The 27,664-nt window shown below is 43.2% G+C and overlaps 2 protein-coding genes across 2 annotated transcripts in view; one reads left to right on the plus strand and one right to left on the minus strand.

Moving 5' to 3' along the window:
- fbxl7 (F-box and leucine-rich repeat protein 7) overlaps positions 1-15,132 on the minus strand; it is a 29,187-nt gene extending 14,055 nt beyond the window's left edge. The window contains exons 1-2 of the mRNA XM_076294916.1: positions 14,184-15,132; positions 9,968-10,057 (exon numbers count right to left, since the gene is read on the minus strand). Coding sequence (XP_076151031.1) covers positions 9,968-10,057; positions 14,184-14,220 — 127 coding nt within the window. The 5' untranslated portion in view covers positions 14,221-15,132. The remainder of the gene's footprint in view (positions 1-9,967; positions 10,058-14,183) is intronic.
- A 1,549-nt stretch (positions 15,133-16,681) lies between these two features.
- On the plus strand, positions 16,682-19,264 carry cunh7orf25 (chromosome unknown C7orf25 homolog). The gene is made up of 2 exons (XM_076294917.1): positions 16,682-16,789; positions 17,476-19,264. The coding sequence occupies exon 2, from the start codon at positions 17,491-17,493 to the stop codon at positions 18,808-18,810; it is 1,320 nt and encodes a 439-aa protein (XP_076151032.1). The 5' UTR covers positions 16,682-16,789; positions 17,476-17,490; the 3' UTR covers positions 18,811-19,264.
- Positions 19,265-27,664: the final 8,400 nt, after the last annotated feature.

The raw sequence follows: 27,664 nt of genomic DNA on the forward strand, positions 1-27,664 counted from the left end.
TGGTGATGTAGAAAGCAGAAAGGGTCTGGAGAAGTATTCTACTCCGCCTGGATGGCTGGTCGTCCTGGTCTGGGCTGCTGTGGATTCACAATCACCAGACAGACGGAGGGGCCAGCCAGATGTGCTGTACCCCCCCCCCCCCCCCCCCCGGCCTCAGCCCACGTGTCCACACCAGCAGCACAATGCTAATGACCCCCACATACGCCATGGCAGGTGAGAACGAACGTCTCCCAATCATGTCTTGATTTCTTTGTTGAAAATGGCATCAGGCATTTAGCTGATGCACTTGACTGAACACAACAGGGGCAGTCCTCCAAGAGCCACTTGGGGCTAACAGTAGCAGAGCCTGATATCAATCCCACAAGATTCTGCCATTACACTTCAGATCTCCAGAACCCTAACCACTAAACCAGCACCACCCACATACATAGGTGAAGATGCTGTTCATTAAATGAGTAGATGGTGTGTGTGTGTACTTATGAACTTAAAGACGTCTCCACGCAGCAGAGGTCTGAGACAGGAACAGCTGACACTCCGCAGCTGTGGCACGGCGCGGGCGCCCAGGAGGGCAGCGGGTGACCTCACTGAATGAAATGCTCTGCCGTGTCATGAGTCGCCGGAAGGCAGGCCACATAAATAGCCTGTGCCAATAAGCCAAATCCCATTTCCCAGTGCGGCCCGATTCCCGCCCTATTCAGGTCAAACTGGGAGGTGAGGTGAGAAGCAGGCACCTGGCTTGGCCGCTCTCGATTCACCCGGTGTAATCACATCAGCTAGTGACACCGCAACCCTCTGCTCTGTGGGCTGATTATTCAGCGCCTTTGTGTCGGGCTCAGAGCGCATTCATCTCGACCCAGAAAGGGTTTTAGCTTCACACTGTGGTACACACGGGCAGGCAGGCAGACTGAAGAAAAAGAGAAAAAAGAAACGTGGCAATAAGACACAGTCTGGAACACTGAAAATTGTTCCTCTAGGGGATGTTTTAGTAGTCTGTGAATGGGCCCTGAATGCAGTGCCTTCCATTGCCACAAATATCTTCATGTGAACTTCCCTGAAGACAATTTATTTCCATGCTCTCACTCCCCCACAACTCACGTGTTGCACAGAGGTTCATCACGACACCCTGAAGGCATTCCTCCTCAAATCGAAGCAGTTAGGCCCTTATCGGACAATATAATGACCAGTGCGCCTTGGCCACTGAACGATTCCAACAGAGAGTTTCTCAGACAAAAACATACTGCACCTTTTGGTGGAAGGCAACACTGGCTGACCTGCAGGAAGCAGTGACATCATGAGTGTGGTTTGGGCACAATGGGGACGGCTGCCCACTGCCTTCCTGTTCTCCAGACTTCCAGAGTGTTCCCCCAGGCAGGAAACCAGCAAGCAGCGCACAAGCACGGGCACTCCACCACAAGGCACTGATTGTAAGGCTATGTGTTTGATGTGAGCCTCAGGCAGGCGTCGCAATATCTCTCTCTCTCTTTGCTTCTCTCTCTTTCTCTCTCTCTCTCTCTCTCACACACACAGTACACACACACACACACACACACAGCATGCATGTCTTCCACCTTATTATATCAGTCCCTACTACATGACGCCACCCGATAGGATTTGCTCTCCTCCTCCCACGACTGCCTCTCTCCCTTCAGCCAGCGCTGTAAGTCACAGCGATGTTTAGAGAATCCCCCGCTCAACGGAATAGGTATCCGTTTGAGGAATTCTGAAGTTTGCTCGGGACAGATTTCCCTCTGTGATTGTGTAAGGGGATAGCCACGCTGTGAGGCATATGGAGACCACGAAAGAGAGCTGGCTCGGGGAGATATGTGCCTGGCAGACCACATTTGGGCAGACGAGGAACAGAGATTAAATGATTTTCTGCATTCTGAATTTCACACAGGACGTCATGTCATCACTGTTATTAGGGTGGCAGAAAGCAAACACTTTCCTTGCACTCATGTCATCACTGTTATTAGGGTGGCAGAAAGCAAACACTTTCCTTGCACTAGGAAATGGCAAGGCAATTACCTTATCTAAAAAGAATTATGACACTTCATTCAATGGCCTATACCGATACACAAAAGTCCACTAATGGTACCAATCCACTATACAGATCTGTGGCCATGCACACATACAGTATATTTACCACTGTTATAAGTCTGCACACATTCATCCTCATAATTCAAGGTCTGATCTAGCCAAGCTCTCTTTTTTTAAAGTGTGGTTTATAAGAGCCCACAAATCCACATAGTGAAGCATCCCTCTGAAGCCAGTTCTAAGTGAACCACATCCCCTCTAGACGACGGAGACCGCTGCAGCCCTCCGCAACAGTGGCGGGCCCCACTGGGCATAGTGTTTATATAGTCCTCTCTCTTCACATAAGAAACGCATTCACTTGCCCAGCAGATTGACCTAGCATGACTACATCTCTATCTTGCTAATCAAGAGCATATTGTGGTTGCTGTAATCAGTCCGTTGTTTGACATGAGAGTGCAACTCTCTTTTGGCGAGTACTTGGCACCATCTTTCTTGGGGGGAGGGGGACTTGTGCCTCTCAGATGTCGGTGCAGATTTCATGTCGGGCGTTTGTAAGGGGGTATCATCTGACATTTCACTAAATTGCAGCACATTTTTCACAACTCTTTCATTTGTTATTTTTCTATGTCAACTATAAAGTTATTTCACAACAAAACCAGATGAATATAGTATATCCCATACAAGTGATGATTCCACTTTTCTGATGTGAAATTGAGTATGGAATGAAGCTTAATAACAGCTCAAGCCCTGACAAACCTTCTATAATCACTTTGGAGTTAGAGGATTTTATGGCTGAGGCTCCTTGGAAAGAATAACAGTGTGGTTGGGTTTGGGACTCTCTTCAAATCCGTAGCTCAGATCACAGAAACAAAATATTAAATTCCAGTGAGTAGCTCACAAAATATTGAGTCTCCTTCCATTTAGAATACCTGTTAAGTCTGTTCCTCTCCCCCCTCAACCATCCCTGTCCCTCTCTCTATCCCTCTTTCTCTCTACCTTCTCTTCCACCCCATCCCCCTCTCTGGTGGGTTTATTATAGTGGCAAATCCTGCCTCATACCTATCTAAAAATACAATGTAATAAACAACAGGGAACTATAGGACAGTCTGCAAATGACTGCTGTCTCCTTCATTCTCTCACCTCGGCTGCAGTCCTATCTTGGCATCTTGGCCACACCTGTTTCCGGTCTGAAGACACAGTGACATGTTGGTCATCACGACCCAACTCGCCGCACTGTACAATGCTCTCACAAACTGAGCTTGGGTCTGAGGACAGACACAATGGGATTCCCTCATTTCCATCGGATACTGTGCCAGACTATGTTTGTGGTGACATCTCACACAAAACCATAGTAGAACACTACTAGCTACATCTTTCAGAAGAACATTAAGGGATAGCCTAATGCTAAGCAGCTCTGGTCTTTGCTGTTAACCAACAACGGGGCTTTTCAAGTGCTGCATGCAATCAACATATCCTTTTATCTAATTCTGGGGTTACAGCAAATAAGCTAATTTTCCAAAAAGTTGCCATATTCCAATGGCAATGCCCAACAATCCACTAAAGCTCTTCCAATTGGAGCATCAATTCCTATTAGGCTCCATGGAACACCTCCATAACCAACATTGCTCTCATCTCCACCACCCATCCCACAGCTTGCCAAAGAAAAAAAAAACCTCAAAACACACAAGATTTGGATTTGATCCAGTGTCTCTGAAAACAGTGGTGGACCAGATGACTGTGCGCAGTGCAGAGCAGGTGCTCCACACCACCAGGGAAAAGGCAGGAAGTAAAGTCCAAATCACAGCCCTCAGTATTATCATGCTATGGCACCAACCCAATCAACAGCTGCTGAGCAGAGAAGTTTCAAGGTGCCACTGGTGTGGATTTGTTTTCCCCAAACAGTCTCCTATCAGTCATCACAGAGATGTGTGTGATTCACTTAGATAGATAGATAGATAGATAGATAGATAGATAGATAGATAGATAGATAGATACTGTGTGTCTTTTAGACAGTATTTTCTCAATCAATACATAAGGAATATATATCTTCCTTCGTGTCAGTTAGAACAGCATCCTGTGTGCTCATTTTGTCTCATTTGTCCTCATCCTACCAGTGATATAGTCAGCCCTGCGGGCCTCTAAAATGGGAAGATGTGCCAGTAAGTGTGAGATTAAGAGCCTTATTAAATGTGCTTTCAACGCACTTTGTCCAATAGGCCTATATCTGGCCTACATAAAGTATCTTGACTATTTGTCTTGTTTTTTTCTATACACACAAACAGGTATGAAAATATGACTGACTCCGCTTGTACACCCAAGAGTTGGATGTGGTCAGAGACCTACACAATCAGGTTTCTGACAGACAGGTGTTTGGCGAGAACAACATAGGATGAGTAAGTAAGACTTCCGTTAAAAATATGTTGACCTGTAAAGTTAGAATAATATTTGTACAATTATTTCAAGGGTTGTAAGCAGTTCTGGGTGTTAGTATTGTGTTGTCTACTCATGCTTCCTTTAAAACCAATGAAGGAAAGTTTATACTGCTGAATCAGCCCAAATGATGCACAGTATTATTTTACAATCTAAAGCAAAACCACACCAAAATACTGCTCTTGCAGTGTGTATTAGAGTCTGTAAAGTGTTTTTGTGTAAAAAGCCTATCTCAAACTTCCAACCTTATGTTGAGAGGAATGTTTACAGAGTATTGCTGCAAGACTGCTGGAAATGCTTGTCAGACACAGGTGTTTGGTTAGACCTCAGAGGGCTATTGTTGATATGTGGCAACTGTATATGAACAACCTATCAGATTAATTTCATTTCAAAACAACTGACCAAACTTTCACAAGCACGAACAGCCTGCTTTCAACATGTGACAACTAGATAATTTGGCAAGCATATCTGATATCTTGCTAAACATTTTCTAGCATTTCTCTGAGGAATTACCTGCACAAAAAGACAAGTGGACCCACACCCATACCCAAGCCCACACTGATACGGCTGCTGCACACGTGACCCCAACCCCATCTCCGCCCCCTCCCACTACACCCTGGCACGTCTCCCCGCTCAGTGAACTGCAGCTCACCCTTGACTCTTTTCTCCAGTGTGCGCCAGACACACAGATCAGATTTCTTCCGACCGGCCGACCCACACACACTTAGAACGCCCGCATTCTCCTCCTCCATCCCCTCACTTGATGTGTGAGATAGCAGGCCAGTTCTCGGACAATGACAAGATACAATGTAGCAACAAGTGTACACATCATTACTTTGACTGACAGAAAAGAGGGATTAATTTGCAGTAGAACAACCTCTGTTTTGCTCTGAGAAAATGATTTGAGAAAGCACTGAAACATTTTCAGACATAAACATATCAGACTGTTCTCCACTATACAATTTCTATGTACTGGTTCATCTATTTCTGAAAGAGATGGCCTTTACATTCATTGAAGCCCAAGATGGAGTTCTGCTCCCAACCAAGCTTTCTAAAAATGTATTGCACAGAGCGGGGGAGTGCATCTTAGCTGGGCTATAAAACCCCACATCCCCACACTGTGCGACTGCTATGAGTAATGTCTGCATTACCGTGCCCTCCTACTGAGTTCTCTGTGGCAGTTGCCTCCATCTCCCACAGCCCATACACTTTCCCTAAATAAAGAGCTCTTCAGCGTTGTCCCTGTAAGTGAACCCTTAAAGCTGCCAATCGGCGCCAAATGATTTTGAAGGAAAACCTCCATGGCAATACAGCTGTTTTTAGGCTCTGGCTTCAGGTTCTGAGTAAAACCAATTCTGCACAAGTACTGTCGTTGTTGGAGCATAGAACAGACTTTTAGCTCCATGTTGAAACAGTTGGAGGCCCATTTTGAGGTTAGCAGAACTCTGTGTGTACTGTAGCTTCTAGCTTGATGGTTTAAAGTCAGCTCTTGGCTGCAACCTGTTGAGATCTTCCAAGAGATTCACATCACCCCTCCTCAAACACTCCGTGACTAACGATGAGTTTGTCTCTGCCACCGGGTTGGAATATTACTTAGTCTGACTGGTATGGGTATAAACTCTATAGCGGTCTTAAAAAACATAATTCTCCAAAACATGGAGAATGATGCTATGAAAAAAGTCAGGAGTATCCGTAGTAAAGACAACATTTTGTCAGAAAACAATCTGATCATTTCACAAAATCCGCCAGCACTCTTTAGTCTAACATGTTGCCTCAGTGGGAAGGCCTCTTTGGGTCAGCTCTTAAGTGTTCTGTTGTTTACTGCTGAAGGATTAGCACAGCAAGACCATATGCTGCCTAAAGATGTGGCTGGCGTGGGGCTACTGATTGCTTCCAGCAGGGTAGTAAGGGCTGCTAGGCTAATTACACTTGATAAAATCAATCCAGCCTTGTTGCTTTCTTTTTGGAAAAGAAAAACAGAAAAAATGTTATGGCCAAACACCCATCACAGAGTGGTAGGGCAGTTGATAGAAAGCCTTTGGGTTTTGGGTAGAATCTGATAGGTAAAGGCCTAAAGGAACATTTAGGTAAATTAGCTGCTGTCTACCCCAGCCCAAAGTTAGACAAGAGGATACACACTCTTCTTTTCTCTGTGCGTGCAATAACCCAGTCTGACACCTAGGGTGGTTGTACGTCCGGATTTTAAACGCCCTGTCCGGCGTCCGGCACAGCCTCAAGCCGGACGTTCATTTTTGTCCTCCTCTTTGGAGTTGCACTGGGCCTAAAGAGCTCCGCTCCAGAATCTTTGCTGGGACGCAGCATATCGTTTCTCAAACTATGGGCGAGGAGACTGCTGGTATGCATGCCATGCGTGTGCACGTCTGCATGAGAGAAACTGAAACCAATCCATAACGTTCAACTTGGAAGAGCTGACCCTAGAGGTGTTGTCTCCTGAGCTGCTGCAGAGGATGAAGATGGAGTTTGCTGAGGCTAAATTGAAGAACAAGATACTAAGGACAAGAACTTAAATCAATTAAAAATTCAGATGGACTGCTGCAGCACATACACAGACACACACACAAAGACACTGCAGACAAGTCTCCAATAGACTGAATCGCTGTAGAAATACTTGACTATTTGAGCAGTTGAATGTTAACCAGTTGCATAGGGTTTTTTCCACACTCTCTTTTGTTGTTTACATAAAACAAGTCATTTATGCTTGTTAAGAAGTGAAATGTATATATTTTTTTTATTTTTATGTGAGGTTAATTTGCCCGATTTTAAGTCCAGAAAGGTTATGCTTTTTAGTCAGTTTTTGAAACAGACACAGTTACAGTAGCCTAGCTTAGCGTAATTCAGACCCATTGCATACTTACATACTTGGAACTACTGCTTCCTCACCTGTAAAGGCTACTCAAAAAGACGCGTGCCTGGCTCTGGATCTCGATTGGTCAATCAATGTAATCATCATCTGAGGATTCCGCTCTCACAAAGTCAGTCATGATTACCAGTCTTTTGCTTTAGTCACTCGCTACTCATTAGTCACATTGGTGTTATTGATGGAAGTCGATGGAAGTCAATAGAAGAAATGCTTGATTGGTGCATTTGGCTGCGTCTAGATCATAATAAATTATCTCTTCAAACTTTCAGGAAATGTGTGGAAGTGCATGAAATCACACAGCTTAAATAAAGAGTAGAGACCACAAACTGAGGTGACAATATTCCATGGTCCCCACAAATCCATTCACCAGGGCACTTAATAAGAGGCCTGTTTCTTTCCTTGGTTGGTTGCTACCTCAAAACACACACACGCCCACAAAACCAGTACCAAAGCCACTTACTTGGAGCTGACTGGCACATGGCCTTGGTAACTTATCACTAAGGAAACGGTGGTGGAAAACGCTGCCTTTATAACAATGCAATCTAAAAGGCTTAACGTTGGACTGCACAATGCCCCTTGCTCTACTAAAGATATCAGTACAGACCAACAACTAACCCCTGGTTCCACAGACAGGATAGATACAAACACATAAAATGTAAGAATAAGTCCTCAAAAAGACGGCAAGAAGATTCTCCTGTTAACACTTTGTGAACACTTCACTGGATCGCTGTCAGGGAAGGCTTGTCCGACGCTAACCTCCACCCAACACACAGAGATAAAGCATCTCAGTTTACGAGTGGTGTGTGACCAAGCCACAGGACAAATTTCCCATTCTTCTGTTCACAATGGATCAGCAAATTCTATTTATTCTAGCAGCATCACAGAGCTATGTCCCGGAGGACCGAGACAACACAGCCAATACAGCACCATAGGCTGCTAAGCACACGGTCAGCCCAAAAGTGCCCCTGTTACTGGGAGCTTGTTAGTCCTACCCCCTTCTTCATGTTCAGTCACAACTACAGTATGTGCACGCTGCACACACTTCCTTGTGAGTGTTGCTGCTTTCACATGAGTACACAGTACACACAGTCTGTGGTTGGGTGCTTTGCATGTCAGTCAAAAGACCCACTTTTTGTCAAAGGCAGTTCTTTGTTAGCCTGGATATTCCAGACCCTGGTAATCTAAAAAGATTAAGGGTCTGGCCACGAATAATGTAATGGCCCAACTCGAGGGGTCCATTGATGTGATTGGCTCCCCGTGATACAAGTGGCAAAAGTAACGTGAATCATTACTCAATGCCAGAGTGTCTCGCAGAGACAATTGAAATTGTGCTCTTGCGAGAACTCTGGAGTTTTCAGGGTAGTTCTTTGTCAGAACAACGTGAACAATCAGCAGTGAAGCAGTGCAAGAGACTTGTAAGGTACAGTAGGTCCTCCAAATGTTGCTGCCTGTTTTTTGAGAACACATAACCCAGTCAGAGAGAAGGAGTGCGCCTGGGGATGCTTTGTCCGCTCACCACCACAGCTCCTCGGAGCAGCTCCTCTGTTTTCTTTTTCTTCTCTTGGCTGACGTCGCGACGCTGCTCTATAAATCAGAGGCGCTCCAGGCAGTCATTCAGCAGCGGGATACACACACACAACACTGACATTACAGCAGCGTGCTCGAGACAAGTCCTTCCCACTCCCAGGCGCTGGACAGGCCACGGAGCAGCCCATGACCACAGACGCCGCAACGTGAACGCTCACCGTGCTGCCCTCCCCGGCGCGGTGCAGCGGCCAGCAGCAGGCCGCCTCCCTTCACACTCCCAGCAGGCCCCCATGCTTCCTGGGCCGGCCCAACCTCCCGCTCCTCGCGTCTCTGCTCCGCACTGCCCACATCACTGTTATTTTAGAAAGGAGAGGACAGCCCTCCCTGCTATTATTATGGAGACATAATGTCCAGAGCTGCAAATTACGGACTGTGTGCTTTTGAGTTTCATCATGTGTGCGTTTGAGTGACTGAGAGAGTGAGTATGTGCTCGCATGCATTCAAGAAAAACAAACAAAAACAAATCCGTATCTTTGAGAACTCTGGCACTATAAAATACGATTAAACGGAGTCTCATGAAGAGCAACACAACTCAGCGTTGCACATACTTAAAGTTGTTTTCATTTTATTGTAGAACGTTGTGGGTGCGCAGCAATTTTGTGAGTTATTCATACCAGCTAGTCAGTCCATAAAAAAGAACAGAGGCAAGGCCTCAAAAAGACACCCCTGCAGAAAGACAGAGCCTCACTGCACACCCTCTCTTCCTCCTCCTCCTCTCTCCCTCTCTCTCTCTCCCAAACACACTATCTCTTTCCATGAGGCTCTCTATCTCCTAAGCACCTCCATGGATTTAGGCCCTTCTCCCTGTTATTGGGGGCCTGGGTTTTTCAAAATGGAGTTGGGAGGTGGGTGGGTGTGGCGTGGGAGCGCCTCTTCTCTCTCTCAACGGTGAGGGCTCTGACCAGTTTGTTTTTAGTATAAAGCACCTCTAAAACACATTTTTTTCCAAAAATAGTCAACACTGCACGAAAAAAAGAAAAGAAAAAAAAAAAGAAACACAGACCAATGATGGATAATGAGGACCATATGCCCTACCTTCACTGGTAGCTGCATTCTTTGGAGCCTTGGTCGACGTCTGATCCGTACTTGAACTCAGGTCGGAGGAAATACTGGAACTGCCTTTCCCTATGAACACAAAGAATATCATGAGACGTGTCAGTACACCCGTAGCATCACTCCAAAATGGTACTAAAGCTACAACCACAAATCAAACAGATCAATTAAGCAGATTTAAATACAGTATATCACAATAACATTCTTGAAAGAGAACTGCTAGCAAAAGAAGAAAGTATAGGCTATTGAAGCGCCATATTTGCTCGCACTTCATTAATGTGGTCATTTGAATCACAATGACTCTTTCGGAAACAATTCTCTCACAACACATCATTTAACAGATCACTTCATAAATGAAAAGGTTTACTGTAATTAGGCTATCGCTCACTTGTTGAGTCAGTGTTTGGAGGTCATTTATGTCATTTTGAATAGCAAGTGAATAGGTAGTACTGAGAGATCACCTCCATACCCTTCCCCCTTACACAGAACAGTGTAGGCTACACTGTTAATAAATGCCCAGCATTCCATTTCACTTCATCACATAGGCTGCTCTGAGCAGAAGCATTCCAGATGCCTCAAAACCCTCACCTCCCGTGCACATACATACAGGACACAAAACCCTCACCTCCCGTGCACATACATACAGGACACAAAACCCTCACCTCCCGTCCACATACAGGATACAAAACCCTCACCTCCCGTGCACATACATACAGGACACAAAACCCTCACCTCCCGTGCACATACGTACAGGACACAAAACCCTCATCTCCCGTGCACATACAGGATACAAAACCCTCACCTCACGTGCACATACGTACAGGACACAAAACCCTCACCTCCCGTGCACATACGTACAGGACACAAAACCCTCACCTCCCGTGCACATACAGGACACAAAACCCTCACCTCCCGTGCACATACAGGACTCAAAACCCTCACCTCCCGTGCACATACAGGACACAAAACCCTCACCTCCCGTACATATACGTACAGGACTCAAAACCCTTACCTCCCGTGCACATACTGTACGTACAGGACTCAAAACCCTTACCTCCCGTGCACATACAGGACACAAAACCCTCACCTCCCGTGCACATAGAGGACACAATCCTTTACAAAAATACCCAGTTCTGTATGTACACATTCATCCAATTAAATAACATGAGAACATTTCAGTGAATCTCTACTAAAGAAGAGTCACTGAAATGTTTAGCTGAGACAAGCTTCGCCGTAAGAAAGAAGATGCAAGATCTTTATGCCTTATGCGTTTATTCCCAACTAAGTAAAAAAACAGCATGACAGGTTTTCAATCAAGTCACACCGATTGTGTTATTCATTAAAGTCCAGACATTTCTCCACATGTGTGAGAGGGTTAGTGCAGAGGGCTTCCCTGATGTTTTTGTTACATAGGAGACATAACTACCTGGAAGGCAGTACAAATTTAGCATGTTTACAATCATACCTGGAACTCAAGGTCAACATAAGTTTGGCTCAAGACTTTTCTTACCATAGAAGGAATAGTTTGATGGGCATACAGCATCCTGAGCACATTTTAGAGTGTAAACACACTTTCTTTTCAATTATCTGAAGGATTCCATGTTCAGAAGACACGCTGTGTTTTAGACTTAGGGTTTTGCAACGGATCAAGAAGGTGGGGTGCAAATGGAGCTAAACCATACACCAGGCTCCAGTGTATTGTGTAATTAGCCTACATCAGAGGCATTGTTTATTGTCTATTGTCTCTCAGGAATGTGGGTTATGATGTCGAGGAGATTAATTAGCAAACCATATTCAGTAATGATGGGATTTGGGACAGCCCAAGCAGTGGTGCTTGCCTGTGGTTTGCTACACCTTAGCACTCTGACAATGACTCATGGCAGCTGAAGAGTTTTCTGTGGTTGTGCCTGTGGTTTTCTACACCTTAGCACTCTGAGTGTGGAGGCCCAAGAAGAGATGAAGATGCTTGTGAGAAGCACATGATCATTCAGTCTGGTATAAATGTTGAATCCGAATTTGTTTTAATGATTAGTTAGATATAACACGTTTCACAAATCACAAATACATGCCTTGCCTAGATGTATTCCCAAAACTGGAAAGGACACTGAAATTCACCAAAGTTCCAATCAACTTAATGTTGTGAGTGCCACTGACAAATGTAACAGATCTACAAGGCTACTTAATCTACATACATCATATGTGTTGCCATTTTATCATATATCATAAAATAAGGGTAACTTTTTGATAGACTGTTAACAAAGCTGCATAAGGAAAACACAGACCAGTACACTTCCAGTCTGAAAGCACTCTGGGAGAATGCAGCCGTAAAAATAGGAAAGTATATATTACACCATCTTTGTCTGCTTCCTTTTCAGATACACTGTATGTTTCTTGTGCTAAAAATGTCCATCCTGTCAAACATTTGTGGCAGGAATAGTTGTTTTTCACAATTCCTTGTAAATCTCTGCATCCCTTAGCAGGCCTTGGCAGAAGTCTGGAGAGAGAGAGACTTCAGGGAAGATCTACCACATGAAGAGAGCCATGCTCAAGAAACATACTTCACACATGAATAATGCACAATTACTACAAGACACCTCAATCTCAGAACTTGAGAAAGAAGTTTCTTTTGTGTGCCATTTACCATCTACTGTTTACTGTGGAAAGTTGCTGATGTCATCCATGAGTGCCAGTTCTGGGAAAATGCCAAGACGTAACCTTAGAAAAAAAAAAAAGAGTGTGGTGCGGTTTACAGCACCACTTTCCACAAGTCTTTAACAAAGTCAAAACTTGCTCTGTGGGAAGGACTGCTATGGCCCTGCTAGTAGTTATGAGTTAGAACGCCAAGTTAAAAACTTAATACTACAATTGCAAGCTAATGAATACAGCTATATGCAAAGAATCCCAAAGGCAAACTTCAGACGCTCCAAGGTCAACGTGGGCTTGATACTAAAGAAGTATTAAACTTTATGTGCCAAGGCAGGCAACACATCACTTATATGGGCAGCAGTGCAGTTAAGTGTAGGCCTAGCTAGTGCTACTGGCTCATAATTACTTTATAAACTTACTGTGTTGACAAACCTGTTGCTTTCCCTTAAAGTACACAATCGGGGTAGCCCATGTGGTGGGTCACTAATAACCCCCGAAAACTCCACACGTACACTTACAGTGTGTGACACTCCAATGCTCCTCCTCCTCCACCACTGCAGCTCTGTGGCTGCCAATGTTACCATGCACAATAGGGATGACAGAAAAACGCACTTAGAAGAACAGTGCAGCCATTTCAGGCTGTCCTTTATTTTCGCTCTACTCCCTCCTCCCTGAGTTTCTTCTGCAGTTGTTTTTGACTGCACACACAGGCCGACTGGGGGATGCCAAACCTGCTGGGGCCTTGCATTCACTCCACACTATTCCTGGCAATAGACAGGACATATCCAACTCAGACTGACAGGGAACTTTCCCTACCGACTGCCTCTTGGGGCTCTGAAACGTGTTCAGGCTTTCTTTAGAGTGTTTGAGTGCACCAGGACCAACCCCCTTATGCTTCTAGGGGGGGATCAGAAGGCCATATGCAAAACATTAGGCCTACTTTTACCTTCTACATGGGGTAAATCAGGCCATTGTCAAAATGTAAAACAGATCAAAAGACCAGAGGAGTTGATTGTCCAGCCTGGTTACAGTATATTAGGTAAGGTAGGTAAGGAAAGTAAGGTAAGCTCATATCAAACCTCATTGTCCATTGTTAATTTATAATAAACTGGCACCAAGGCTATCCTAAATTAAGCCCTGTTCTGGCATTTGGTTAAAGAAATGTGGTTGGCTTTGTGTCTTGTTCTTCCTTTATCTGTAACAGAAGGATGCTTTAGCTAACTGCCACATAAAATGCTGAGCTCATTTCAGGCACAGTGATCCCTGGAGATACGCCGGCCACATTTTTTTGGCCATGCCTTCTATAGTTTAGTCATTTATGTAACCTACAAAGACTTAAAAAACACAAAAAATACATTAATGAACGCGTGCAAGACAAATAAATAATAAACATCCATGGTATAAACACATACAGGCTATAATCAATGAAGGAAAAGTACGCGATAACTGTAGACAATGACTCATGGCAGCTGAAGAGTCCTCTGCACACTCTCATTTTGCTGTAGAAAGGGGCTATTTTCACTCCCTGCGAAACTTTGGGCTTGGCACCTACCTTCACTCCCACTCTGTTTCCCATTGTTCGCACCCATCCTGTGGAATGCATACTCTATCTGCAGGGCTCGGTGAAAATATCCATACAAAATGAAAAGAATAATCCTGAAATAATGCGATGGGTGAAACTGGAAGGCAGAAAAACTAGGTCTCTGAAGAAATTACTTTCTTGTGCGATTAATCCACAGCTCGCAAAGATAACGGTGAACCGAACAGTCCCATCATTATCAATCCAATGGCTGTAATATTTAGTGTAAAATACCAAGGTGATTACACACTACAACAGCCGCATGGTCTTAAAATTCGGTTATAGTATTTAGGGGAAGAGAATTAGAGCTCCGCGTTTTAGAGTTTGATATCTAGGCGCAGAAAAAAGACTGGAAACCAGAAACTTGTTGCGTCAGGACCACGCATTCGCTCTCGTCGAATATGACCGTTACCATGCAGACACTGCTCGCGTCCGCAGGAGGCGATGAGGATTTGCAGTAAAATCCTCTCTCGTCGTAGGAGCTTGTCAGTGTCCTGCTGGAAAAGAGCAGGGTCTACAATTAAAGAGACAGGAACGTTTGGAGGCTTGAAAAGGATTCCACATTTAGTAAGTTATTTATAGTTTTTTTTTTTTTAATACAATTCTTTGCATATCTTTCAACAAGACAAAATATTTCAAAGGTTGTCTCCCATAAGACACTCTTTAAAACTGTATAGGCTAATAGTAAAAAAAAACAACAACACTAGGCAACGTTTCTCGAAAAATGGTGTGAGGTAGAGAAGGGTGAAAAGATTTGTAAAAGTGTGCTACACAGGTCTGGAATGACCTTATGTTGACATCTTTGTGTAGCCCCCTCTGCTGGCTTTAAGAGCCAAGGCTACTGTCAGCACACTGCTTTAGTCACTTGCCCCAAGTCATTAAAATCACAGCTACAAACGCTTTGTTTTTATAAGAATGTGCAGAATAGGAACATTTCATAGGACCATTTTTGTTGGTCAAAAACATAGGCCTACTGGTCAATCAAGACATCAGGCCTATTGCCAAAACCAATCTGTTCTTAAAGTCAGTGACAGCACAGCTAAGAAAGTTCATTCACTGTCAACTGCACATGACACTCGCCAAATTCCAGCTGCATATTTAGATGTTTCAAAATGCCTTCATCTGAGGCAGTTATGTCCATTTGAAGACAAACATTACAACCCCACAATCAATTCACACTAATAGAAATAAATGGGTGGGTTGTATGGAGTCCACAGACTCCCTGGGGTAGCTCTTCATGCATGATGACTTTAGAGAACTAATTAGAGGTCACTCTTATCTCTGTACCTTTTGGAAAACAGAGCGATGTCTGTTCTATGTAGGCCAACGGATGTTTGCCCTATCAGGCTGGATTAATTAAAATGACTGTGAATATTAAACTTGACAGTTGGAACACATTTCTCATTTTCAGAGGTGAAACCTTGAAAGGAGTCATCAGATGTTGATAGCCATCCACATAATCTGTGCCATTTTAATAGAAAATAAAATCTAACAGAAAGAAATATACAATAAATGTGTAATTTGTTGCATCATTGTCATTTATTGATTAATTTCTCATGCCAACATAGTGACAACTTAGAGTGGAGTGCACTGTGTTTTAATTAAGTTTGCAAACATGGTACATGGTATGCACACTTCAGATCTTAGAATACAAGGTCTGAATGAAAATGTAAGTAACCAGCAGGCTATTCAATACCCAGACATTGTTTTCTCGTTGTCTCCTGTGTGTAGAGTTTGACTCTTGATCACCCACCTTCAACAGCTGCTTGAGGAAGGGAAGTTAAACATCTGTGGAAATATACAATAAGGTTTCGATATTGACAAATAATTGACACAATAATGTGCAACTCTCTGCCAATCAGGTAGGTTATAATGCCACCAGCAGTATCACCAAAGCAAGCATATAAGGTGACCTTTGACCTTAAAATAAGGAAATGAATCAGAGAGGGATGTGTCTCTATGTTATCTGTGAACATTAATGCCTTTATCTCAGTAACTCCTATTGCCACAGTCTGCTGGTTTGGCAACCTGAATGTGACAAACAAAAGGGCTTGGGAAAATTGTTCAACTGTATAGACTCGTTATTAGGAAAAATATAGGCCTACCTGATATCCCATTGCAAGTACTATGTAATGTTATGTAGGCTATTATGCTTGTATTTATGCTCTATTTATGATCTTTTTGCTAGTTTGTGATGAGTGCATTGGTGCTTATTCTTTGCAGTAGGCTAAACCAAATTGCTCCTTAGCTGGGAAAATAAAGAGAATTTGTGAGAGAATGTCAAACATCATGTGAAAGCTGCGAAGTGCACATGGAATTGCCCTAACTTTCAAAATTATCTTATCTTTCTCATATCTTTTTCATTAGTTATTTACTCTATTTATAGGCTTACATTGATACTAAATGCAACCTTACGCACACATGTTTTTACTTTTGTCAACCAAAAAGTAGTTCCATTCCTCCAAGACAGGTGGCGCATGCAACCTTGCCGAAGAAAGTAGAGATGTGCTAAAGTGTCGCAGAGTTAGTGGAGGAAGCCAAATGCGAGCTGGAAATGGTCAAACTCATCTTAATAGAGAGTAAGTTATACATTTCTACACAGCATAATATATCAACTTATTGACAGAGGCGTTAACTTAACAGCATATGATAACGTATGGCTGTGTGTTTGGAGTTATAATCAAGTATGTCGTAATCAAATGTTAAAAGCATTAGCCATCGTTAGCCGGTCGGCTGTCTTGCTGTGCAATGCAATGTCCACGTATTAGCTAAGTTAGCCAGTCTAGCTAGCTAGATTGCCCGTGTTAGCTGGACAGTAGCAACCAACTTGTCCAGTACAAAACCAGGTGTCATCGACAAATGTACCTTTATTCAAAGCGAATAGAGTAACCGCATGTGTTATTATGGATTCGTTTACGTTAGGCTGTTCCATATGAAAAATCATATGTGGTGATACTCGTTGGAGTTGAGGTTATGTTAATGGTAAATTAACGTTAGCTATCACCTAGGGTAAAACATCTAACGTCATAAGTCAGCCAAAAGTGACTACCCACCTGGTTGATGATGTAACAGGTGTGATGAACGTTACCTTGTATTGCATTCTCATTGAGCCAGATGACTTAAAATTAGACCCCAAATCACAGTGGGCCATATTGAAAGTGTGTTGATTAGAAATATTCATGTCAGTTTGTTGGCTTAACTGTAACATTGCCCTCAACCACTTTTACTGTAGTCTTTTTTTTTCTGTGTTTCCCATGTACTCCAGAATGATGCAACAGCGATGGCGACCCAGTGTCTGCTAACGTTACAGGACCGGATCAGGGTGGCCAAGGAGCTTCTGGAGCGTGTAGACCAGCTGTGCAGTAGACAAACCAGAGATGTGGAAGGCAGGGCCAAGCTGTGCAGCAAGCTTCGAGCTGAGCTCAAGTTCTTACAGAAGGTTGAGGCTGGCAAGGTGCAGATCAAGGAATCTCATCTGCAGAGCACAAATCTCACCCACCTGAGAGCCATTGTTGAGTCAGCTGAGAGCCTAGAAGGGGTGGTGAGCGTACTCCATGTGTTTGCTTACGAAGGTCCGGATGGGCAGAAGCAGACCCTGGTAGTAGACGTGGTGGCCAACAATGGACATACCTGGATCAAAGCCATTGGGCGCAAGGCAGAGGCACTGCACAACATATGGCAGGGCCGAGGCCAGTACGGGGACAAAAGTGTTGTGTGTCAGGCCGAGGACTTCCTTGAGGCCAGTCGTCAGCAGCCAGTGCAGTATAGCAACCCTCACATCATCTTTGCATTTTATAATGGCGTGTCCAGCCCCATGGCTGATCGCCTCAGGGAAATGGGCATCTCTGTGAGGGGAGATATAGTCGCTGTGAATACTTTAATTGGGGAAGACGATGGAGAAGAGGAAGAGGAAGGGAGCAGCAGCGAAGATGAGCAACGACTTGAAAATGAACCTGCAGAAGAGGAGGAGGTGGAGGGTGGTGATGACGATGATGACGAAGAAGATGGGGGAGATGGTGAGCTGACGCACACTCGTGTGGACAGAGACACCATTGTAGCTCGCTTGTCCTTCCCGACCGAAGTTAAGGTGGACGTGTGCAACAGGGCCAACCTGGACATCACCACACTCATCACCTACGTGTCCTCACTAAGCCACGGCCACTGCCACTTCGCCTTCAAGGAGCAGGTGCTGACCGAGCAGGCCGCCCAGGAGCGGCAGGACAAGGTTCTGCCCAAGCTCGAGGAGTTCATGCAAGGCAAGGAACTGTTCGCCTGCCAGTCAGCCGTGCAGGACTTCCGCGTGATCCTGGACACGCTTGGCGGACCGGGAGAGAAGGCCAGGGCGGATGAGTTGCTTGCCCGTCTCACCGTGGTGCCTGATGAGCCCTCGGAACGCACAAACCGCCTGGTCATGAGCTCCAAGGTGAACCCGAGGTCCCTCATGATTTTTGGAACGGGAGACTCACTACGCGCAGTCACCATGACCGCCAACAGCGGCTTTGTGAGGGCTGCAGCCAACCAGGGCGTCCGTTATAGTGTGTTCATCCACCAACCTCGTGCTCTTACAGAGGGGAAAGAGTGGAGAGCCATCCCTTTATGAGAGGGGGAACAATCTGAAGTTGCCTGATGGTTGTGGTTGTGGGTGAACTCAAACACTGCTGGCTGAAAGAATTGGAGTAGATTTATTTAAGGTTTGAATATTTTTTTTTGGAATACGGCCACCCCTGAAAAAAGGCCTTAAATAAATGAGCTATTGATTGATTAAATAGGCTTGACCATCTCAGTAAAGAGAATTGGACCAGCACTATAAACTGGTCTCAAGCCTGTTAAATATAAAAGAGCATCAGATTCCTATTTTCAGATTCCTATTTAGTGTGAAGTCATTGTCATTTGCTCACAGATTAAAATATTTTAGGTCAATCTTGATCTCACAGTCTGATCAGATGTGTCAGTTGCCATGTCATGTATTTTATTTACTTATTATATATATCAGATATATCAGATGATGCTTGTATGTACCATAAAAGTAAATAAAACTCATTCAGTAAATCATGGTTTATGTCTTCGTCTCTTCTTTTATTAAAGCTAGCAAAGTGGCTGTCCTGGTAGTGTGCTTCGTAGGATAAAGGTTATTCTGAGGATTTTTCTGCTTTCAAAGGGGTTCAGAAGTGTTTAGATACCAGTGAATAAATCAAAATCTATAATCTTAGGCTTAACTACCATGTTAGGCTGCCCACCACAAGATGGCACTGTTATCTGTAAATAATGTATGTCATACGCTAGTAACAGTCACAGATACACCATACAGCTCTGGAAGAAATTACCACTGCACATTTTCTCAATGAGTTGACGGTCATATTCAGAATCACCACTGCAAATTTGAATATGTACGTCAACTCATTTGAATATCACTCAGCAACCGTACATAGGATGAAATCAGAAAAATGTGCAGTGGTCTCTTCATTTTTTCTAGAGCTGCGTATGTTCCAGGGAGAGCATTGACCATTGCAAAGGTCCGAAAGGGACAGTGTCATGTTCATGTTCAGCATCTAACATCTAATTTTTAATACAGATGAAAAACTAAACTTGAAAGTCTTAAAGATGAACTGAACTGAAAGAATCAACATTGATAATGTGTTGATTATGACAATTAAAAATAAAAGACACTAAAAAAATAATTTAAAAAAATCAATACGTAGCCTTTTTTAAGCAACACCAAAATTGCGTTTGTTAGTATTAGAACGCTGCCAGGTTCAATGACGTCACTGGCATGGTAGGACCTGAGAAGTTCTATAGGCAACAGCTGCAGCATATTATGTATACACGAAAATTTGTAATTTTAATGGCATGGGTTACAAATTTGAGCCTGTGAGGGACAGGCCTGTAGTGTCTTGACTACCACTAGATGGGTTTCAGGCTCCAGCTCAACCTTCAGTAGGATCATTTGGGTGAAAATGACTGTGTGGGCGCTGCCGGAGCATGGACACTGGAATCTATCTGTTGCAAAGCAGTGGCGAAACGTAGGGAAAATGTTCAAGGAAGCCAAAGTGACGGGAAAAATGTGTTTATTTATGTATGTGTTTATTTCGGGGGGTATACATTTTGTGCAATGTACAACATAGATACATTTTGTGCGGCACAACATAGGCTACTGTAGACCTAGCCTAGGTCATGTAGAAAACTGGACGAGGGGCGCTTGAGACAGCAACACGCACGCTGTCTCTCTGTCTCCCTCCATCCCTCACACACATACATTGCCTACTGTACATCCTCCACACAACTGCATACTCACTCACCACCACTACATTAGGCCTATGCGAAGGCTACGTGCATATACAAATAAGCTATATAACACGCATTGTCACGTCAATGTAGGCTAACGCAGTATGGACTACTGGCACTAGTAACAGCAACTCACACGGGCTCTCTCTCTCCCTTCCTTGAAACTGTTAAAAACTTCGTTACCCCAAGTTGACCCCAGATACACGGAGGATACACGAGTTTGCCGTTTATTTTAGGCTAACGTTAGTGGAGAGTTTGCAGATTTTTACCTTGTGGATGTTGATATTGCACGAGTCTCTTGGATAGCAGTACTGCGAGTTAAACTCCCTCGCATCAACAATCTGTCCTGAGACGGTGAACAACTGGCTTCAGGGTGAGTAGAAAGGGACATTGGATTCTGTTTACAGACCCGCTGTGGTTTAGTTACCAGCTAGTAAAAGCATTATTATCGATCTGTGATATCGTCGGAGTCATGGTTTACTCTCTATGGTCGGAGTGCTAGCTTGTGGAGTTTGACATAAGAGTGTTTCCAAGGTGTTAGCTGCTAGCCCTTTCCTAGGTTGGATCGTATGGTAGCCTATCTAACACTGGACCTCACCTGAGGCTACTTTGAGATATTATTCCAAAGGAGACAGATAGGCTACTGCACTTAAAACTTTAAACGATTGAACGAACCTTCCCAGACTTTGTAATTGCGACCAGTGACTGCATTGAATGAACGAAGCCGAAGTTGAAACTTAGGCTCCATGGCACATAGACTGTGGGCTCGCCTTTCTATGAATTGAAAAAGACTACAAGCTGTTCCACCGAGTTTGCGATAAAGTAAGCAAGAAAAGGGTTTTTTAAGTCAGGATATGGCAAGTCAATGGCATTTATTCGTCCAAAGTTACAGACCAGTTTCCATAGTGCACATCTTATCAATAGTTTGAATGTCGTGTGTGTTTCTGCTCATTGACAAAATAGCGTTTAGTATGATTCATGCCAAATTAATTTCCCCTGTTAAAGTGTTCGCCTTTGTTTCACTAGTTTGGTTTCATTTTGTATGAGATTTTGTGATGTAGGCTAGCCTATGATAAATGGCTTATGGCCAATATGTAACTCAGCTAGGCCTAATGTTAGTTTCCTCAGCCATGTCAGCTAGCCTCAGACTCATTATCTGCTATGGCTGCTAGTGCTAGTGCAGAGTAGCTTACCATGCCAGTGACGTAGCCGATTGTTGAAATCCAACATGGCGGCGCCCGTGTAACAACAACACCACTTTCAACGTACAATTTTATCCCTTTTAATAAATTCAGCCATTTTAATCATTGTACCAATGAGAAGAAATAAAATACATCTGTTATATCACCTTTACTTCAAATTCCAGTTCAGTTCATCTTTAATCATGACTTCACAATATTTTGTTTGGAAAGGTCCAGCATGATTACATATTTTGCCTTGAATAATTCTTCAAGCACATTTCAAGTTTAATGGATGAATCAATCAATCTTTACACTTAAATTGCATGGACATTTTTGAGTAAGTGAATCTTTTAATTGAAGCATGTTTAAATTACAGATGTAATTTGTTAACTAATTGAAAGTGTAGTAAACATGCAGGTCTTATTGATCTCAACCTGATACTTCAGACAGTGATGCCTCTGTCTCAGATATGCTAAATGGTCTCTCCACATGACGTTTCAAGCATATGTTTTCAAAACAATGTCTCAAAGTAACAGAAAAATGAAAAGTGCAACACTGTTTATTCCAAGTACAGCCGGTTCATTGAAAGAATGTCTCACTTCTTGATAATCATGATATTATGTCTGACCAAGGTATCTCATACAGTCAACCCTGTGGACTGCATGTGACCAAATATATTTGTCTACAAAGCGATTGTGCCAATTACAACAGTCATCCTCCGATAACTTAAGTCAGATTGGTCATCCTAACTTGCTAATACACTAGGCCTACATTTAATTAGTGTTCAAAATCAATCCATTGGGGAAGTGGGGTTGGTCGGTGCAGCCAAGCTCATCCAGGGCGGGCACAGATGACTTCCAGGACGGGCCCGGCCCCCCAAAGCCCCTCCATGACGCCGGGACTGGTGACTGATGCAATAATATTGTTTCATATGAAACATTTTCATTTGCTTATAATAATAAATATTAATTTGGTTACTCTTACAATCTTTAACAAATATGTCAGGTAAGTTTCAAGAAGCATTCTCTACCATGTGGTGTGTGTGTGTACTGTGTATATAACAACATTTTTTAGCAACATTTTACTTTATACGTTGTAGACAGTTTGTGGAAAGTTTGCTTGCTAACAACATACTGACAGAATATACTGTGTCTATTTATCGGTAACTTTTACTAAAAAGGCAAAGGCCAAACAAATGACATTTGTAACTAAACATGCTATGTGAAGCCTCGCTTTATCATTTATCTTGGATTTCTTAATTCTGCCTTTGTAAAATACCACTCTGGAAAGCTTCACTAGAGTGTACAGACAACAGTGTCTATGGTGACAAGTCCACACAAAACCATAAATCAGCCTTGCTGACTCCTGTAATGTGTAGGGAGGCCTGTAGGGGACAGCATTCTCTGAATCTCTTTCTCTGGTAATGCCCCATCACACCAAATGCTGATGTGTTTCTGTGCAGCCTCCACCACCAGCTCCATGCAGGATCCCCCTCAGCCAGACTCATGCTCTATGCCAAAGTGAGGAAGACATGACACCAGAGCTGCAGAATGAGGCCACTGCTGCAGTTCACATGCACATCATACATCTCCTGTGATTGTGATTAAATGAAGGCCTACAAGCAAAGCAAAATTAAAAAAAATTCTTGTCTTTTTCCGGTTACTCTCAAACCGTAAAAGGATTGATTTCTTAGCTTGATCTAATCTTTTTTTACTGCATATTTCTTTATTTCTTCATTTATATGGAACAAGATGGCAAACTCTAGACCTAGTGTAGTTTGGTCAGTGAATCATATGTGGGGCCAAAAATGTCTCTGTCTGGACAAGACTATTTTATCACGATAGTCCAGCTCCAGGTACAGTACCTGTGTTCAACCCTGGAAAGAAAGTCTGCAGTCTAGCCTACATGTGAGAAAGAAAAATGTTTTTTAGTTTGTTGTGATGAATGATATACACCTAAAGTAAAATAAAAGGCCTCGCAAGTCGCAAGCTCGTTGTTGCCTTCAAAATTTCCTTTTAAAAGTGTCTTATATTAATAAGGAGATACACAATGACAAGCCAATTGCAATCTGTCACTCTCTTTGTCTCTCTCCTGCATGTAACATCACATTTTGACATTGTAAACAGTCTTGAGGAAGAGTGAAAGCAGTTTGCAGTAAAGCTACTATTTATTGGCTAAATTTGGGTACCCCCTTTGTCCTTTGGTGCCAGTGTGTGATGCGCGTGGTGGGAGCAGTGGCACTGTGTGTCTTTGTGTGTGTGTGTGTGTGTGTGTGTGTCTGTCCCTCTCTCTGTGTCTGTGTGTGTGTGTGTGTGTGTGGTGCAGTACTAGAGTGATAGCCCCTGACCTTCTAAACCCTATAAAGACCTTGCGTAGGTTCAATTCCCTCAATTTTCTGTGTCCATGATGCTCAGCAATATATGCCTTTGCTGTATAAATTTGCATATTATTCAGACAGCATTTTTAAATATTTCTCACTGTTTCTCTGTACAAGCCAGTAAGGTAAAATTTTGTGTACCTGACAAGTTTCGGCTACCTTGCCTCTGTAGCCTTCATCAGAGGTGTCACGTGATGTTGGTGTGACGACGTCTGAGCTGTGTTATATGGAGTTTTCCATCCCACCTGATGTGGTGGGATGGCCGTGTCCCCTGGGGTGCTCCAGGGGTGGGGGGGGGGATGGAAAACTCCAACGCTCAGACGACGTCACACCAACATCACGTGACACCTCTGATGAAGGCTACAAAGGCAAGGTAGCTGAAACTTGTCAGGTACACAACATTTTACCTTACTGGCTTGTACAGAGAAACAGTGAGAAATAGTATAATACAGTAAGCCTAATGAACCTCTTCAATATAGCATTTTTTAATATTTGCAATTGCATGTGTTGCCGTTTGCTAATGCCACTTTGGATTTTAAAACAAATGTCATCCCCTCCCATTGCTGATTGGCCCTCTATCCTGGTGGCTGAGGTAAACATGCCAGTTTCACAGTGGCCCTTATTCACCTGGCGGCCACTGTGAAAACCAAAAGGAGTCTAAGGGATACACTAACTATATCATCAATGTGATTTCGCCATCTACTGGCGAATGCATAGAACACAGCAATCCTATGGTTTGTGTACCCTGTAGCCTCATTTTTGTCTACAATGACCGTTGTATGAATCCTCATGAAACACAACCACCCAATGAAGACAAATGATCCTGTCTCCTGCAATAATTGTTATTTTCCCATGGTATATAATGCGATCTTAACAATATTGTTATATAAAGATAGTTGTATTAGGCTAATTAACTATTAACATAAAAACATGACATGAACATGATTCTTTATGTATTTTATGAACTGATGAACAAAACATCTGTGAGAGTGACTGTAGATTAGGTCACCATTCTTCAAAACTTCGGTTTAGAGCACCACTTTGTAATGGGGGAAGTTAGAATAAGCTGAAGGTAGGGCTTATCTAACACCTCTCTCCAGCCAATGGGCTTGAAGTATTTTCATCATGCTCTAGGTCTTCCCATGAGCTCAGTACACTCTAAAAAATGCTGGGTTAAAAACAACCCAAAAGTAACCCATGTGCTGGGTCATATAGAGCTGCACAGTCCCGCCCACAGCCAAAACGCGGTTAGGTGCCGGATGTAAGGTTCCCATTCATTTGTCCCATTGACGTTTGGAAAAATCCGTATCTAAAGAGTTTTACAGCATGTCTTAGGCTAACCAGCTACGGCATAACTCATAAGCATACAACATATCATTTCGAGTGAAAAAACTAAGAGAAAATCCAAAAAAAGTCAAAGGTACAAGACTGTGTACATATTTTCATTTCCGAGCGAAGGAACTACTCAACCCATAAACCACCGCTCCTCACTGAATAATATAAGCAATGCACGAACCGCGCGAAATCATTTCAAAACCGGCGACAGCAGGCGAACCCTTTCCTCCAAACAGTGATTTTTATATAGTGAATGTGCAATTAATAGCAGTTATTTCAGGAGTAATCGTGTAAATAATAGTGTTTTGATATTGAATTTTATATTTATCATCGTGTATTTTATATCGTGTGTGAAAGCGGTTAACGTTAACGGCAGTGCTTCATAACGTTACCTGACTCATCCTATGCTGTCATCACTGCTCAGTCGGGCTGATGCATGGTCTGCTCTTGGACCACCATATTCAGTTTATTAATTTGCCGTGAATTATTACACAAAATGTTCATTAAATGCACGAAGTATTCCTAGGTTAATGATTAATATGAATCATACAGTATGAAGGCTACAGTAGCCTAGCTAATGTTAACTAGCACTGCTAGCAGCATTAACATTACAACCTCCCTGCTTAGCTAACTCACCACAACTTTGTAGGTCTTGTCCCTCATGCTGCTGACCCTTACAAAACCCACAAACTGACTCTCGGACACACAACAGTCAATAATGTGACCCGATTTAAAGTGGCTTTCACCCCTTTGGACACTCACTAAAACATAATATTCATACCTGTGTTGCAGCATGTAGGCTAATGTTAGCTGCATTATGTAATGACATACCATAGATATATACACTAGATCGCCTTCTGCTTCTCAGCATGCGTCAACACCGCCGCCATCATGGTACAGGGATCTGAAGCGCTAAACTAGTTCTCCTGTATTGTCAGCGTTACCTATTTAGCGACGTTTGGCCATCCCCAGCGATAGAAAACCTTTTTAGCGATTAGCGACAAATTTGGGAACTTCTCACAATGATGGCAGATCGGCTTCTTTGTTGTTGAAACGTAAGAAAATCACCTTTCTCATGGCTTTGTCATTTATGAATTCAGCTACATCTCGTTTGCCCATGGCACTGACCCATGCATATAAAAGTAACGACTGGCGTAGCCTATGTAGTAGCAGAGGTAAATGTTCTACAGATATACAGCAACTTCTGGTGAGATTACAACTTACATGAGTAAACGAGACGAGGGGTATGTGGCCTCAACCAGAGCCTGTCTACGAAGAGCCTGTTTCCGTTCATTGTATCGAACCTGGTTGCAGTTTACTCATTGTTCCTCTAGGGGCCGCCGCTAGCTAGTGCAGAATGAATGGGAGTCTATGGGGCTAGACGGGTAAAATGTATCTTTATTATCGTCTTAAGCTTAGTTTTCTCTAGACTCAACCATAAATACATGCCTGTCAGTTGGAACGACCCAAAAAACTAGATAATTGCTTGAGATTTTGACGATTTATGGTGATTTTATTTTCGCTAGATCTTTGCCCAGATTGACGCTAATGCATTATAGAGGAGTGGATCACTGAAGCAAGATGGCGTCTCGATTGACGCATTCGTTCCAATGAACAGCAGTAGTCAAGGCGACATCTAGTGTATATATCTCATGTTCTATATATACAGTCTATGATATATCTATGATGACATACAATGTCGGAAATGCTAAAGGTTAGCCTGTCGGCTAGTGCTAGCCTACCTGAAAAGTTTGAGTGTTTAAACTAACATTTACAGTGGTCTATTTGATAGTGTATTGGCCCTGACTAAGTTTGTGTGATGTATAAACCCCAACCCTTGTTGATACAAGTACCAATATTCGTCAAGAAAGTTTTTAATCACATTAAGATTTTCGCCATAGGCAGTAAAAAACTCCGCCATGTTTGTCAATATTTTTCCGCTGAGAAAGTTTCAAACTATGACCATAACGGCCTTTCCACCAATCAGAGGCATCATTGTGGGATTGTTCAGGATTGTGGGTAATGAAGTACTTATCCAAGAGATCGCGAATAAAAGGCATTTATCTCAAAACAAGGTTAGTGCCCCACGAACTCTTGGTGTCTATAGGAGCATATACAATCGCTTAGTACAACCGTAGCTGGTTTTAAGTCTACCACGTGCAGTTAAGTTTTTATGGCTTACATCGCAATTGTCAATGGAGAAATTGCATTGAATTTTTACATCCGGCATCGGCTGTGGGCGGGACTGTGCAGCTCTATATGGACCGACCCAACGCTGG

The sequence above is a fragment of the Alosa pseudoharengus genome, unplaced genomic scaffold, assembly GCF_046254945.1.
Source record: "Alosa pseudoharengus isolate Yale_2024_CS ecotype anadromous, Long Island Sound unplaced genomic scaffold, YU_APseudo_1.1 YU_APseudo_1.1_scf_2, whole genome shotgun sequence".
In the NCBI taxonomy this organism is placed as follows: Eukaryota; Metazoa; Chordata; class Actinopteri; order Clupeiformes; family Clupeidae; genus Alosa; species Alosa pseudoharengus.

Bases quoted from the DNA above. Each gene is read 5' to 3' on its own strand.
- cunh7orf25 (XM_076294917.1), top strand. From the start codon at position 17,491: ATGGCGACCCAGTGTCTGCTAACGTTACAGGACCGGATCAGGGTGGCC.